The 16238-nt window shown below is 52.0% G+C and overlaps 2 protein-coding genes across 2 annotated transcripts in view; one reads left to right on the top strand and one right to left on the bottom strand.

The window, feature by feature from the left end:
- The first annotated feature begins 505 nt into the window (after nt 1-505).
- Nucleotides 506-7064, top strand: FOXP3 (forkhead box P3). The gene is made up of 11 exons (XM_007958374.2): nt 506-730; nt 1250-1354; nt 1454-1592; nt 2011-2098; nt 2168-2272; nt 3329-3416; nt 3573-3653; nt 4294-4444; nt 5066-5142; nt 6631-6732; nt 6915-7064. Exons 1-11 carry the CDS (start codon nt 521-523, stop codon nt 7062-7064), a joined length of 1296 nt encoding a protein of 431 aa, XP_007956565.1. The 5' UTR covers nt 506-520.
- A 1054-nt stretch (nt 7065-8118) lies between these two features.
- CCDC22 (coiled-coil domain containing 22) overlaps nt 8119-16238 on the bottom strand; it is a 22787-nt gene continuing 14667 nt past the window's right edge. The window contains exons 4-17 of the mRNA XM_007958372.2: nt 14036-14142; nt 13819-13885; nt 13556-13731; nt 12018-12212; nt 11214-11276; nt 10988-11107; nt 10264-10383; nt 10059-10175; nt 9852-9953; nt 9661-9768; nt 9308-9403; nt 8794-8853; nt 8641-8715; nt 8119-8232 (exon numbers count right to left, since the gene is read on the bottom strand). Coding sequence (XP_007956563.1) covers nt 8119-8232; nt 8641-8715; nt 8794-8853; nt 9308-9403; nt 9661-9768; nt 9852-9953; nt 10059-10175; nt 10264-10383; nt 10988-11107; nt 11214-11276; nt 12018-12212; nt 13556-13731; nt 13819-13885; nt 14036-14142 — 1520 coding nt within the window. The remainder of the gene's footprint in view (nt 8233-8640; nt 8716-8793; nt 8854-9307; nt 9404-9660; nt 9769-9851; nt 9954-10058; nt 10176-10263; nt 10384-10987; nt 11108-11213; nt 11277-12017; nt 12213-13555; nt 13732-13818; nt 13886-14035; nt 14143-16238) is intronic.

Below are 16238 nucleotides of genomic sequence, written 5' to 3'. Positions count from 1 at the left end.
AGTGGGGTAAAATGCCCCATGAGAAAGTCAGATCAGCCAAGGATCACCCTGCAGGAGGATCAGCAGAGGCTGTGTGGCTGGAATGCACTGCGCTGTGCAGAGTGCCTGGAGGACCACACACTGAGGTTTGAAGACAGGCCTCAAGTGAGGAGGGAAAGATAGGACCTGCCCTGGGTGAGGCTCCACTGCCCCCCTGGAAGACATGTCCAAACCAAATCTGTGCTGTTGTGCACAGGCAAGCAGTGTGCTGGACCCATGCCCATCTGCACATGAAGTGTGTGTGGAGTCACACATCTACCTGTGCTGCTGACGCCATTATGTGAGTCCACGTACACACATGACCAGAGGTCTGCGTTGAGCTGTGGTAGCCTCCAGGACATGCCCCAGCCAATGCCTGCTCCAACCAGAAGGGGTGTCCATCTGGTTCAGGTGGTTGAGTATTTCGCACACAGCCCACCACCCCCAGCACAGTTGTAACTCCTTCCTATGTCTCCACAGCCCGCCTTCAGACAAGGACCCAATGCCCAACCCCAGGCAAGCCAAGGCCTCAGCCCCATCCTTAGCCCTCAGCCCATCCCTGGGACCCTCGGCCAGCTGGAGGGCTACACCCAAGGCTTCAGACCTCCTGGGGGCCAGGGGCCCAGGGGAAGGCTTCCAGGGCCAAGACCTCCGAGGCGGAGCCCATGCATCCTCATCATCCTTGAACCCCATGCCACCATCGCAGCTGCAGGTGAGGCCCAGGGTACAGGATGGGGCAGGCAGGGTGGGGTACCTGGGCCTACAGGTGCCGACCTTTACTGTGGGACTGGGCGGGGGGCCCAGCTGGGGCACAGGAAGTGGTTTCTGGGTCCCAGGCAAGTCTGTGACTTATGCAGATGTCACAGAGCCAAGAAAGTCCCCACTTGCCAGGCCTCAGAGATTCAAGGCTCTCTCCAATCTTCCAATCCCTGTCTCAGGAGAAGAAACTCCCTCATGGTCCTATGGACACAGCCATGTGTCCCAATCCCCATGTGACAGAGGGCTGGGCCCCAAGGAGGTGAGGTAACAGGGTTGAGGCCAGTTCTGCCACTTATTAGCTATGTGGTATTTAAGTCACTCAACCTCTCTGAACCTCAGTTTCCATATATGTAAAATGGGGATGATCAGAGTACCTATCGTGGGGTTGTGATGAGGAATATATGAATTAGACGTGTAGAACAGTGAGGATGAAGGTGACATCTCACCCATATGCCTTCTCCCCCCTCCCCAGCTACCCACAGTGCCTCTAGTCATGGTGGCACCCTCCAGGGCACGGCTGGGCCCCTCACCCCACTTGCAGGCACTCCTCCAGGACAGGCCACATTTCATGCACCAGGTACTGACGCTGAAAGGGCATGAGGGAGGGAGCAGGTGGGTGAGCTGTGGAGAGGGGACCTCAAACCAGGCTGAACCACAGCTCACATATGCCCCCCAGCTCTCAACAGTGGATGCCCATGCCCGGACCCCCATGCTGCAGGTGCACCCACTGGAAAGTCCAGCCATGATCAGCCTTCCACCACCCACGGCTGCCACCGGGGTCTTCTCCCTCAAGGCCCGGCCTGGACTGCCACCTGGTAACACCACAACCCACACCCCCACAGTTCCACAGAACCCCCAAGTCTCCAAATCCCTGAACGTGAGCAAACTGGAGGCTATTCTGAGTTGTGGCCCTTCAAGAGGTCAGAGGGGTCAAGTCTCAGCGTCTTGGAAACTCCAACCTCCAAAAAATGTCAGGCTCAGAACCTTAAAGATGCAGAATGTCAAAATCACAGAACCACAGATCTTTGCAAAGTTAGTCAAAATGTCAGCACTTGCAAATGGCAATCTTTGAACCGCTGTGTCTAAACTCTTGGAATTTTGGTACAGTAGAGACCCTAGAAGTCAGGGTCTTTGAAGCTCAGGAGGATGGAAAGCTCAGAATGAGAGGCCTTGTGGGCTGAGCTCCAGAACTCGGCCCACAGCCCCCAGAGGTGCCCTGTCCCCACTTAACAGGGATCAACGTAGCCAGCCTGGAGTGGCTGTCCAGAGAGCCAGCGCTGTTGTACACCTTCCCGAGCTCCGGGATACCCAGGAAGGACAGGTCAGTGGGCAGGGCTGGGAAGGACCCTCGCCCTGCTGCCCCCTTCCCTGACACTCTCTCTCCCTCCAGCACCCTTTCAGCCACGCCCCAGGGCTCCTACCCACTGCTGGCAAATGGTGTCTGCAAGTGGCCCGGATGTGAGAAGGTCTTTGAGGAGCCGGAGGACTTCCTCAAGTGAGTAGCCCAGCCCCACCCCAGTTCAAGGAGGTCCTGATTTGAGGGGGTGGATATCTGAAGTTCAGGTCTCAACTCAGGCGTCATCTCAATAGGCAGTAAGATGAAAGAGGTAAAAGCTGAGAACAAGCCCAAGCCTGTTGTCGTTGATTCCAACTCATAGCAACCCCATAGGGTTTCCAAGGCTGTAATCTTTATGGAAGCAGACTGCCACATCTTTCTCCCACAAAGCAGCTGGTGGGTTCAAAACTTTCAGTTAGTAGCAAAGCACTTGACCACTGTACCACCAGGGCTCCTCTAAAAGCTAAGACACTGTGGTCCATTCCCAGCTCCATCACTCACTAGCTGTGTGACTTTGGACAAATTACTTATTTAGCTTCTCTGATCCTTAGTTTTCTCATCTGTGTAATGTACCACAGTAATAAAAGTGTGTACTATTATTTACCTCTATTTTACAGGTGAGGAAAGTGAGGCCAAACAGGTTAAGTGTCTTGGCCAAGATCATCCAGTTCCTAAGTGAAAGAGCTGAGATTTGAACCCAGTCAGGCAGCCTGACTCCAGAATTCACACTCCTAACAGCTTGGCCCTGCCACTTCTCATGTCAACACACCAGCCTAATTTTATTGAAGCCCCAAAGTCCCAGCTCCTTATGGTGGCTGTTGCTACACCCCCTCCTCAGCCCCGTCTCACACGCGCACACACACACACCTTCTCCAGTCATACCCAACAATTAGCAGCAATTCCATGTATGCTACTCCTTTCCAAAATCAGACCTTTTCACAGACTGTCCCCTCCACCTGGAACACTCTTCCCACTCTCAGCAAACCAACATCAGCTCCAGTAAGCTCAAGTTACAAGCTCAGGGCCTGGCACACCATAGTTGCCAAGTGGCATGTGTCAAAAGAATGACAGGTGTGAGAGGGAGACTGAGGTGGAGGGAGGGGGCTGAGGTTCCAAGAAGCAACCTCCCAGAGGGTCTGGAGCCTCCACACTCTGAATATTGAGCCGGGAGACCAGGCTTGCATGATCATCGACATGGAATCTCCCCCGCTCCAGGCACTGCCAGGCAGAGCATCTCCTGGATGAGAAAGGCAGGGCACAGTGTCTCCTCCAGAGGGAGATGGTGCAGTCTCTGGAGCAGCAGGTGATGCTGGAGGGATGGGTGAACTGATTACCCTCACCAGGATGAGGGTTGGCATAAAGGGAGGGAGCAGGGCCCTCCTGGGGAAGACCACAATCTGGGCAAGATGTGGCAGAGAAAGGCTTGGTTGAGGCCTCACTTGTCTACCTATCTTTACAGCTGGTATTGGAGAAGGAGAAACTGGGTGCCATGCAGGCCCACCTGGCTGGGAAGATGGCAGTGACCAAGGCTCCATCTGCGGTGAGCAGCCCCAAGCCCAAGGCTGCACAAATTGCTGGGGGGCAAGGGACCAACCCTCACACACAGATCCTGGGTATCTATAGCCCCTGACCCCAGCTTCAAATATGCCCGACCTGGGAAGCTGCCACCTTCCACTTACAAACCCTCTGTCCCCAAGTTCCCAAGAACGTGGGGCTCCTTGTTCAAAGTTCAAGACAACAGCAGAGCATTAAACAAAGTGGGGGTACCCTTCTGAGCACAAAGCCCTGTGCAACTGCACAGGTCACATGGCAGGAAAGCTGGCCCTGGGTGCCAGGTGCTGTTTCTGAGCACTTTGGTGGTGTTATTCAGTCTTCATGACACTGTGAAGTAGGCACCACTATCATCCCCGATTTACAGTTGAGGAAAATTGAGGCCAGGGACAGTTAGGTGACTTTTCAAAGTCTCACAAGTGTGGTCTCAGGCTTATGGCCCCACCATCAGTGCTGTATACACTCCAGTGTCCACACTCACACTAATAAATAAGGCTCAGGCTATTTTGTGGGATTCCATGTCAGACTGAAAATGAGAAGGGGACGAACACCCTTGATTTTAAATACATTCATTAAAAAATAAGTGAAAAGTTGAAGCCTCTGGGTCACCAGGCTCCCTCCTCCCCCAGGCATCTTCCGAAAAGAGCTCTTGCTGCATTGTAGCAGCAGGCACTGCAGGCAGTGCCCTCCCCACCTGGCCTGGACCTGGGGAGACCCCCGGTGGTCTTTTTGCTGTGCGGCGGCACCTCTGGGGCAGCCATGGAAATAGCACATTCCCAGGTAAGAATCATCTGTGCCTTACAGTGTCCCACGAGTCCCCAATCCCAATGAATGGCATTGGAGTAAAGAATCTCTCTGCAAAAGCTTCCTCTCAAGATTTCCACAACCTTAAAGCTCACATTATGGTCTCCAATGTCTAGGCCTACCCTTGCCTCCCTCTGAGGTTCTGGGCTGTGCCTCACCCCCTCAGGGCTTCACCTACTTCAGCCAGCCAGCAGAAGGAAGGAAATTAGCTGAGTCATCCCTAAGGACCCTCCTTCCCTCCTCCCCCAGGAAAATCAAGTGGATCCACTCAAACTCACCAACCCCCTCCTCCAAGCCAGGGTTGGGCTGTGTACTTAACCAGGATCAAAGCCCTCAAGACTCAGTTACATGCCTTTGGTGTGCAAGCAACTTTGCTTCTTTTAAACCTTGGAGGGAATTCTGTTTTGTGGGAGTGGTGCAGAGTAAATGACAGAATTTATGTCAGGTGTTCAGCAAACAGTAACTGTGCTCTTTGGAGCCTGTGGGAATGGTGGGATTTCAGGCCTGTGGATGCTGCTGCATTGAAGAGCATGGGGTAGGGGGAGATGGATCTAGAAGGTCCTGGATGAGGCCCAATCCTTCCGCACTCTCTGACAGAGTTCTTCCACAACATGGACTACTTCAAGTTCCACAACATGCGGCCCCCTTTCACTTATGCCACTCTCATCCGCTGGGTAAGCAGGGCAGCTCAGGCCCAAGGAGGAGGAAGAGAGAGAATGGGTGGGAAACCTGTCTCCCAAACTCCTGGCCTCACTCAGATGACTCACTGGACTCCTGCATTACCCAACTCCAGCCCCAAGGAGCCCAAATTGGTGCCTTAAGTTTGATCCCCTGCTGACTTCACCCCAGGCCTGCCTCCCAACCCCAACCTGAACTACCATCCAGGCCAGTGCAAGGCAAATTTGGGCCTAAACCTACCCCATTCCTGAGGTCCTGATACCTAATCCCCTCCTGGGCCTATAAAATAGCCCAGCAACTAACTCCATCTTTGCCCCTTGCCCTAAACCCACCCTAGGTATTACCCTAACTCCTTCCCTACCCTTTAACTCCAGCCTTTACCCCAACCCAACGCCATACATGTTCCCAGCCCTAACGTACTCCGGTATGTCAATACATCCCCCAGCTGGATCCCATCCCTAACCTCTTCATTTCAACACCTGACCTTTATCCTTACTCCATTCTGTCCCCGCCTCCTCACCTGAATCTCCCTTATGCCTTCCCAGAACCCTCAGAAGAGCCCACTTGGACCTTCATTCCATCCCTACACCTAACCTCAAACCTGAACCTTAACCTAACCCTACCCCAGGCCATACTTTGCACTTCTGTCTCTGAATTGAGCCTCCAATCTAAACCCATCCTGACCCATAACCTCATTACAATCATAATCATTAACCCTTTACTTAATCCTACCCCTAAATTTCAAACTGATCAAATTCTCTGACCCTCCTCTAGCCTCACCTCCCACCTAACCCTCAGCCTTGACCCTTAACCTAACCCCACAACCTCATTCTTGACTCTGAACTTAACCACATCCCTGCTACATACAATAACTCTATAACTAAGCCCATCTCTGACTCCTGACCTAATGCCACACATCATCCCATCTTTACATCCAGTCCTATCTCATCCCTCACCCCTAAATTACCAGTCCACCCCCCACAACTGACTTAACCCCCTCCCTGACCTTTAACTCCATCTAGCCCTTTATTCCTTCCAAATCCTCAACTTGACACCACTCCTGACCTTTAATGTTCCCAAACCCTGAAACCTCACCCCCATCAAAAGCCCCAACTCCAGGAGAGACTGAAGGCTACAGTAGGCGAAAGCCCCTCTCCATCTCTCTCTCGCCAGCCCCTCCCCTCTCCTTCCTCTTTAATAAACTCCACTTTGTGTGTGGGGTGAGGGGAAGCCCCAACTCCAACCCCATCACAGACCTTGAGTCTGATCCCAGCCCTAATTCTTAACCTGACGCCACACCTCAGCCCTCATTTAATACTGTTCCCAGCCCCACAACTTACCCCATATGTAACCATGTCCCTGATCCTTCACTTCATACCATCTCTCTCCCTACTCTCCCCTTGTCCCACAATTACATCCCATGCCTCCCTCAACCCTGATTTTAGGGAACCAGCTCCCTCACCCGCACACCCCCCTATCCCCAGGCCATCCTGGAAGCTCCTGAAAAGCAGCGGACACTCAACGAGATCTACCGCTGGTTCACACGCATGTTTGCCTTCTTCAGAAACCACCCTGCCACCTGGAAGGTGAGCTCTTCCGGAGGTGACAGTGGTTGTGACTGCCTTGAATGCCCATTGCAGTGCAGGTGGGGTGAGGTCGGGATGCATGTTGGAAAGTGGCGGGGGAGCTGCTGAGCAGAGAGGATGGCTGCCCATCTGTTGTCCCCCACCCCTGGCCCCTGCCTGGGTGGCTGGTCCTCCTTCCACAGAATGCCATCCGCCACAACCTGAGCCTGCACAAGTGCTTCGTGCGGGTGGAAAGTGAGAAGGGGGCTGTGTGGACCGTGGATGAGTTTGAGTTCCGCAAGAAGAGGAGTCAGAGGCCCGGCAGGTGCTCCAACCCCACGCCCGGCCCCTGACCTCAAAACCAAGGAATAAGGGAAGGACAGGGGCCAAAATCAGGGGTGGAAGGGGCAGGGGTGACAGGCCCTAGCCATTCCCACAGGGACCAAGAAATGAGGTGTCCACTGTCTTGCCTGCCAGGGACCCTGCTTCCCAGCGGACCGCCTCTCCTGGATCACATCCTCTACACCAAGGCTGCTCAGAGGGGGACCAGCCTCAGCCCTCAACCCCTACCCCACCCCCTGTGACAGGCTCTCCAGCCAAACTGGGCCTTCACAATCAACCACACACATAGCCCACCTCAGTCACTCTCAGAGACCATCTCTCAGGGCTGGAGAAGTCACATAGACAGTCACAGGTTATAATCCTGTCACTTCAACTCAATATAAACCCCAAATATAAAGAGGCTGCTTCAGTACTCAGACAACTTCAAAGCTGCACAGTCATACCAACAAACAAGCATACACCAGATCACAGTCCTGTCACACTCAAACACCTCAAAACATTAACACACAGCCAGCCTGCTGTGTCACACAGTGGCTCACCCAAACACACCTGGAAGCAGCCTCAGGGCACTCACAGTCTCCAGTATGGAAAAATCACACAGATACACCTGTCGTGTGATCTCATACAAGCCTCCAGCACATGCACTCAGTCACAAACCCAGCCCACGAGAACACACCTGCACATCTCTCATTCTCCATGCACACTCACACAGCACCCCACTAGTTCTCCCAAGTCCCACCAGACAAACAGCCTACCTCCCACCACCCTTGTCCTGTGCCATGTGTCCCCGATCCATGCCTCAGCTTAGATTACAGACAGGGCCCCTCATTTATTTGGGATCCAAGGCCCCAGTCCTCTCACCCAATAAACTATAGCCTGGCTCCCATACTCTGGACAATCACCCCAGATAAGGATTGGGGTCAGGTGGGCAGGGGGTAGGTAGGGGTCTGGGTCCAAGGCTACAGCAGGAGGAACTGGACGGCAAAAAGAGAGAATAGCTAGGGCAAGTACTGGCCACCACCTCCAACACCCCATCTAAGGCTTGGAGGACTTGCTAAGGACTCCTCAGGCCTCACGAACCCGCCCTAGGAGGCCAGCGTTCTCCTGACGTAGGGCTCGGTAGTCCTCGCGGATCTTCTCCAGGTTGCTGAGGGTCTTCTTGCCCATTTCTGTCTCCATCTAAGCAATGTGAATACACATCCCCTCAGTATCCAGGGCCCCTTTCCCAGCTCCTGATGGCCACAGCCACTCTGGGCCCCTCACCTGCCCCTACAATCCCCTCAAAACATTAGCCTGCTCCATTCCACCAACCAGGGCTGTCTGCACATCAGTCCTTCTATCCAAAGCATCCTTTGCTACATGACAGGGTTTGCCATTGCATATTCAAGCTGAAGCTACTGCCAGTGGTCCTGAAGCAGGGGTGAGGACCCTGTGGCAGAAGGTGGGGCTCAGAGTAGACAGTTACTAAGGGGCAAGGCAGAGACTCCCACCGTAAGCTGTGTCTGGTTCCACTGCCTCTCCCAGCATGAACTATCCAAATAGCTGTCCCCTGCCTGCCTTGGGTTCTTTTCCACTCCCAGGCCTCACCTGCTCCTCAAGGTCTCGAACTTCCCGCATGATAGTGCCTGTGTCCTCGATGGTCTGGATAAGCTGGCTGCAGTTCTGGGGACAGCAGAAGCATAAGGCTTAACCCCTTCACAGCCCCTCCCCATCCACCCCAAGATAGGCTTCTTCCCTCACCTCGTGCAGGGCAGCTAGATACTTGTACGCCTTCCGAATGGCATCATCCTTCTTGGCATCCTGACCAGACAGAGAGGTTGTTGTTGTTATGTGCCGTTGAGTCGGACCTGACTCACAGCAACCCCTCCTTGGATTTCTGAGGCAGTATCACTACAGAAGTAGATTGCCCCATCTTCCTTCTGAGGAGTGGCTGGTGGGTTTAAACTGCCAGCCTTCTGGTTAGCAGGCAAGTGCCTTAGGCACTATGCTACCAGAGCTCCCAGACAGAGGGAACCACTATGGTATCAGTGGGCAGTACCCACCCACCCACCTAAGTACCACTCTATCTACATGCCCCACAAAGGCACACTTTCCTACCCCTGACTTCATCCTCTACAGAGTAAAGCCAAGACAGGGCATCAGCATACTCACCAGGCTCACAAAGAGCCCAGGCCAAATCCAGATAGGGAGCAGATGGACAGGCAGCAGTCCAGTCCCACCCCAACCCTTGGACCCTTCCAGGCCTGCCCCACACCTTGAACACGAGCTCATCAGTCACCGCAAATGTCCGGTCCAGTTTCCCAGACAGGGAGTTGATTTCCTTCTGAAGCTCCTTCGTGTCAGACAGGATCTGGCAGAGACCAGGGTGGCCGTGAGCCCACATCAGGCAGTGCAGCCAGCCAGCTGTGGTACTCATGTGTACACACTCACAACCAGACAAGGCTTGTGTCACTACATCGGGGAGGCTGGGATCGCTGTTCTGCTTCAAAGTGTGGCTATACAACTCTGCCTACCAGAGGCTGTGAGACCCTGTGTGGCCTTGCTTCACACATCTCCCCCATGGGCATGTCTGCCCACATGACCCCCACCATGGCCATGGCAGCACACCTTAGTGATCTCTTCCTTCTGCTTCCGGATATTGCCCACAATCTCCAGGATACGCTGGGTATAGGCCAGCCGGGACACATCTCTGGGCAGAGTCTCCAGCTCTGACACCTAGGTAGAAACACAGCAGGCACTCCCCCAGAATCCACACCTTACCCAGCACCAGCCACCTAGGATCCCCGCACAGGTCTCACCAGCTGCTTATAGACTTCCTCCTTCCTTCGGGCCTCTTCAGCAGCTGCCCGAACACTCTGGTGCAGCTCCTGGATCTCTGCCAGCCTTCGAGATGATTCCAACTGTCCAAGATCCCACAGGCAGGGGGCAGTGAGCAGAGCATGGGAATGGCTGCCTAGGGAGGGACCAAACCTGCCCCACCCATGCCCCAGAATCCCACAACCTACCTCTTTGCGATCCTGAAGCTTCCGTAGGTGGCGGTACTCAGCAAGGAGTGGAACTCGGTGCTTTTCCCACTGACCCGCCAAGTGGATGACCCGCTGGGCACTACTCTCTACCACAAGCTGCATGGGGTGGGTGGGTGGTACATGTCACACAGTCTGAAGCCCTTCAGCTTCAATCCTCCCACTCTAGCACCAGCACCAGCCCCACCTGCAGCTTGGCAAGGTTGGCAGCCCCATTGGGCAGCAACTCCACCGCCTGGCTCTTCAGGTGCAGGGCCTGCTCTTGATCCGCTGTGCTGAGCTCACTCTGCCGACACTCGGTCTCAACCTACACCATGAGTCCCACTCCCAAGTCAGTGGGTGAGTCCCATCACACACTCCATCCCATCACCCTGTTGAGCCCAGAACACCCTGGCCTACCCTGATAGCTCACACATGACTACAAACTCCTCTACCCGCTATATGCCCTTCAAACCCCTCCTGATATTGAGAGAGATCTATAATGACTGGTACCCACAGGCCCCCTCTAGTCCCTACAGAGCCACACAGGATCCTCTGAAAAGCTCCCACAAGCCCCTGACCTTACAGATCCATCTTGCCTCCAGGCCCCTCTAATTCTGACAGATCCTCAAACTCCTCCCAATCCTCACAGACACTTACAAGGCCTGACTGAGGCCCACAGGCCCTCTAACCCCTATAGATTTACCAACCTCGGGAAATACAAGTTCCCCTGACCCTGCATACCCCCACATACCTAAAGATTGCACTCAACCCTAAAGATTCCCAGAGGTCCCTCATCTATCCCCACAAACACTTCTAGTATCGACAGACCTCTACAGATCACCTTTCATTCCCCTCAAGTTCCTCTAACCCCTTTAGATGCTACTTCTGGCCCCAGCCCCGCCCAGCAGCCCTTTCCCCACTAACCCCACCTGCACAAGGCTGATTCCCAGCATCTTCATGTTGGCTTCAACCTCTTCAATGTTGTGGTTCATTCTGTCCAACTGCTCCCAAAGGGACTCTAGCTCCTGTTCTTGAGCTGCCCATGTGTCCTGGGAGGACAGGCCAGTGAGAGGCAGGCTATAGGCCAAATTAGTAGACTGGCAAAGACCTGGACACCCTCCTCCCCCGCCCCCAACCAGCGCCCACTCTGCTTACCTGTTCAGGCCGCCGGGAGCTGGGCAGCACATCAGATGCCTGGGCTGCCTGGGCCTTGGGTTCCTAGGAAAGTGAGGAGGGAGCACCATAGCTGTCAGGAAAACCCATACCCCACAAAGCCCAGCCTCAGCTGTCCCACCAAGTAATCTCTCAGCACCATACCCATGCCCATTCATGTTGACACTGTCAGACTATGACTGTATGAGGATAAAGACACCATCTGTAACCTCAGACTAGACTGTCCGTACATAAAGCTCCTGCCTCATCTCTGAAGCCCAACTGCCCTGAGAAAGACAAAGGCCCCAATGGGTGAACACTCAAGGAGAGAAGATATACCCAGAGGAAGTACAAGACAAATGCCTGGAGAAAGGCGGTCGTTGCATAAAAGCACCCCTACAATCTTTACATGGTCCCTACCCATGCACCCTTTGTCTGCTAAGTCTCCTGAGAAGCCAGGAGAGCCCTCTGGGGGCCCATTCCCAGTGAGGAAAGGACTTGCCTGAGGGAACATGGGAGCTGTGGTCCAAAACCAAAAACCAAACCCTCTGCCATCAAGTCAATTCCAACTCATAGTGACCCCCATTGGGCTTCCAAGGCTGTAAATCTTTATGGAAGGTGTTTGCCTCATCTTCCTCCCACAGAGCAGCTGGTGGGTTTGAACCACCAACTTTCTGGTTAGCAGTCATATGCCTTACCCACTATGCCACCCTCCTTAGAAAACTGTGGTAGTGGCACATAAAGCAACCCTCCATGCCTGTCCCAGCTCGTGGCAGCACACCCCATCTCCACATAGGCCCCACCAACCAGATGGAAGGCGAACTTCTCTGAATGTGTGAAGTGGGTGCCCTTAGGGACACCATTCCTGGCCCCAGCACCCCAAGCCTGCAGCAGCTCTCCCAGGTCTTGGGCTTGTGGAGGGACCCTAAGTGAACCCCAGCTCTGGCGCAGGTGTTCAGCCAGATGTTTCTGCAGCCGCTGCTGCTGTGCCCGTTTATCCTCCTGGAAACAGAGAGCAGGGTAAAACAGGAGGGTAGAGGCCTGCTGGGCACCCAAGGCCCTGCCTTCTCTAAGAAACCCACCTGACAAGAGCTACAGAAAAGCTCACACCTACCCTCAAGCCTTTCCCACTCAGAGTGGCCCCTGACCCACTCTCTTGTCCCTCTTGTCTAGGCTCTTCCCGAGGACAGGGGTCTAACTCGCAGCCACACTTCTCTCCACCCATGTGCTCCTCATACTGAAAAAGGATATGAGAAGAGTGAGAAGCAAGCAGGAAGTTCCCAACTCAAAGAGACTCATAGGATTTGTGGGGACAGAGCAGAAATGGAGAGTTAACAAAGGTGTTAAGCAAAGAAGGGGACAGAGTCAGAAAGACTGAAAGAGAGAAAGCCAAGAGAGAGACAGACAGGTAGACTGACAGAATAACAGAAACAGTTTTGAGACAACTGGGTAATTCTGATTAAGAACCCATTATTAGATGATATTGAGAAACCATTGTTAATTTCATTAGTTATTAAAATGGCCTAGCAGTAATGTTAAAAAATGAATGTCCTTATGAGTTAAGAGGTGCATTCTTAAGTATTTAGAGTTGAAATGACATGATGTTAGGGATTTGCTTTAAAATAATACAGCCAAAAAAAAAAAAGTTGAGAGAAAAGATGAAAAAAGATTGGCAAATGTTTATAGTTGGAGGTGGGTGATAGATACACAGGATTCACTGGAATGAATTTTCCCTAATTTTGTGTTTCAAAGAGAAAGAGAAATAAAGATGGGGTAAATGGCAGCCTGGGAGCAGGGAAGAAACCGGAAGAGGAAGAGGACACAGAGAGCAGGAAGAGAGCAAAAGGGACAAGAAAGAGGGGCAGCCAAACCACAGAAGGAGAAAGACAGTAACAGGAAAAGAGTGCAGAGATCTAGAGACAGAAAGAATGAGCCTCAGTGATACTTGCAGAGACAGAAAGAGTGAGATACAGGGACAAGAAGAAGGTGGGAGAAAAAGGGAGGAAGATAATAAGTCCTGGCAGTTCTGGATGCTAGGAACTTGGTGCATGTGATGTCATTCTAACCACTACCCCAAGAGGAGAGGACTATTACTACCCTGTTTTCCCATATAGGAAACTGAGGCTCTGAGGAGGGATATTGACTTCTCCAAGGTCCACAGTCTTTCCAACTCCACTGCCTCAGTTCTTTCAGGGAGCACAGTGGGAGGCACACAGAAGGGAAATGACGGAAGAGAGGAACAAAGTGGGGAAAGGAGCGAGGCAAAGGACCCATGAGAGAGAAAAATGGAAGCAGCAGTAGTGAGCAGGAGCCTCAACAGCAGGGAGCTATGCATTAGACTGTACCTGGGGTGGGAGGCGGGACCGGCGTAGCCAGTCCTCATCCCCTGAGTGGTCCCGGACTGTCTGCTGGCAGAGCTGGATGGCATGGTGTTCTAGGAGCGAGGCCACCCTCCCAGTAGGCTGGGGCACCTGGGTGGGAGCTGGTGGCAGCAGGGGACTCCCCTGGAACTCCCGTGACTCTAGGGTCAAGCACAGAGTCGAACAGTCCTCCCCCCTCGTGGTAAGGCCAAGCCCACCTATATCCCTCCCCACAGCCTCACACTTACCTCCTCTGGAACTCAACTCAGGCATGACCAGCCTACTGGCATGGAAAGGCTTCTGGGGGGCTGAGCCCTGGGGGATAGGAGGGGAAGAATAAGAGCATCCAGGATGAAGTGTGACAGGGGACATCAGTGGGAGGGGCCAAACACCTGAGTACCCAGATGGGGACAAGGAAGGGAGGGCAGGAATATGAGGAGATCAACAGGAGTTGGAGGAATTAACCTGGATGTGCTGCAGCTTGGAAGTGCGAAGGAGAGGTGGGACCCAAGTTAGAGCCAGCTGGTCCCTGATTTGGCTCCCAATGGCTCGAAGGAGAATAGCTGAATCACCTTTAGGGGCAGGAGGGAGTGTTAATCAGGTGACAACACTGAAACTCCAAAAGTACATACTCTGGAAACCCAGCCATTGTCCCCTCCCCAGAAATATATATCAGTCTAACTATCGTTCTCAAACATTTATTAAACATCTACTATGTACCAGTCACTGTTCTAGACACTGAGGATACCTTAGTGAACAAACAGGCAAATATCCCTCCTATCATAACAGACTTAGGATTCTAATAGAAGAGAGAAACTATAACTAAGATATATAGAAGACTGTCAAGTGGTGATAGGAAAGGAGGATAAAGCTTGTTGAGAAGAGGAAGTAATTTTAAACAAGGCAGTCACAGGAAGGCCTCCACAAGGTGACGTTTGAACAGAACCCTCAAAGTGAGGAGGTGAACCATGAGGATATCTGGAGGAAGAATCCAGCGATTATCAAGGCCCTCAAGGCTGAAGTATACCTGGCCTGTTTGAGAAGCATCAAGGAGGAGAGTATGGTTAGAGTGGAATACACAGAGGATAGGGGTAGGAGGTGAAGTCAGAGAAGCCCCTCCTAGCACCAACTCACCACCTGAGTCAGATGAACCCCCAGCCCATTCCCCCTGCTCTGCATCCCCTCTTTAATTCCCAATCCTGCTACTTAACCCTCCCCAAGACACACACCCCCACCCACACTGTCATAGATTGAATTGTGTCCCCCCCCAAAATATGTGTCCACTTGGCTGGGCCATGGTTTTCAGTGGCTTGGCAGTTATGAATGATATAACCATTCCCCATGATGTGATCTCATGTGATCAGCACTGATCTGCTGTAAGGGGATTAGGGTAGGATATAACACCCTTAATCAGGTCAAAGCCTTGATCCAATGTAAGGGGAGTTTCCCTGGGGTGTGGCCTGCATCACCTTATCTTCTAAGAGGTAAAATGAGAGAGAAGCCAGCCAAGAGAGAGGGACCTACTACTACCAAGAAAAAGTCAGGAGTGGAGCACATCCTTTGGACCCAGAGTCCCTGTGCTGTGAACCTCCTGGACTTGGAAGATGGATGCCAAGACACATGGAGATCTTTAAGGAACACCAAGCCCAAAGATGTTGAAAGGAGACAAGGACCTTTCCCCAGAGCTACCAGAGAGAGAAAGCCTTCCCCTAGAGCTGGCACCCTGAGTTCAGACTTCTAGCCTCCTAAACTGTGAAAGAATAAATTACTCTTTGTTAAAGCTACCCTCTTGTGGTATTTCTGTTATAGCCACACTAGATAACTAAGACACACACACATCAACCATTTTTCTGCCTCCACCTCTTTTTTAAAAATGTATTTTATTGAAATATAATTTATGTACAGTGAAATACACAAAACTAAAATGACATGGGTCAATGCATTTTTTTTGCAGTGTTTCCTCCCCTCCCCTCCCACCCCTAGCAACCAACAAAGAAAGTTTCCCTCCATATATAAACCTTTCCTTGACCCTCCACAACAATGGACTAACACTATATTTATCCTTCTGTGACTGACTTATTTCACTCAGCATAATGTCCTCCAAGTTCATCCATATTATGTAGTGTTTTGCAGAGTCTACATTAGTCTTTAGTGCTGCACAGCATTCCATTATGTGTATGTACCATAGTTTGGTCATCCACTCTTCTGCTATAAATCTTAGAGATAAGCCCCTTGCCAGATGTGTAATTATCGGCAAATATGAATTTGTTGCTGTCATTTTTGTTATGTGCTTTTTCATGGTGTCGATTTCTTTGTTGCATATAATTTTCTATGCTGAGCTCGTTTTGTTTATGAATCGTGTTATCACTTCCTTCATTGCTATTGTTTTAGTATTTGCTGAATATTTATACTGGTCCTCTTTTCTGATGTGAACGTTTATCATTTTTCTTTGAGGTTACCCTGTACTTTACAGTTTTCTTCCCAAGTTTAGAACAGTCCGTTCTATCTTGTAGTTGTCTTGACTTCCCTACCATCTAGAAGTTCTGTAACAACACAGTTTTTTCCCTCTTTTTGGTTTATAGTTGTCCTCATTTGTCAATTGATATCTCTGGCTCCCTGTTTACAATCTTGTAGGGTTATTTACTTTGGATACTTCCATAGCTGGGTT

Source organism: Orycteropus afer, unplaced genomic scaffold (genome assembly GCF_000298275.1).
Source record: "Orycteropus afer afer isolate SDZICR_OR568_19922 unplaced genomic scaffold, OryAfe1.0 scaffold00946, whole genome shotgun sequence".
Classification (NCBI taxonomy): domain Eukaryota; kingdom Metazoa; phylum Chordata; class Mammalia; order Tubulidentata; family Orycteropodidae; genus Orycteropus; species Orycteropus afer.
The sequence above is the reverse complement of the archived record's forward strand: the minus strand, read 5'-3'. Positions and strand labels throughout refer to the sequence as shown.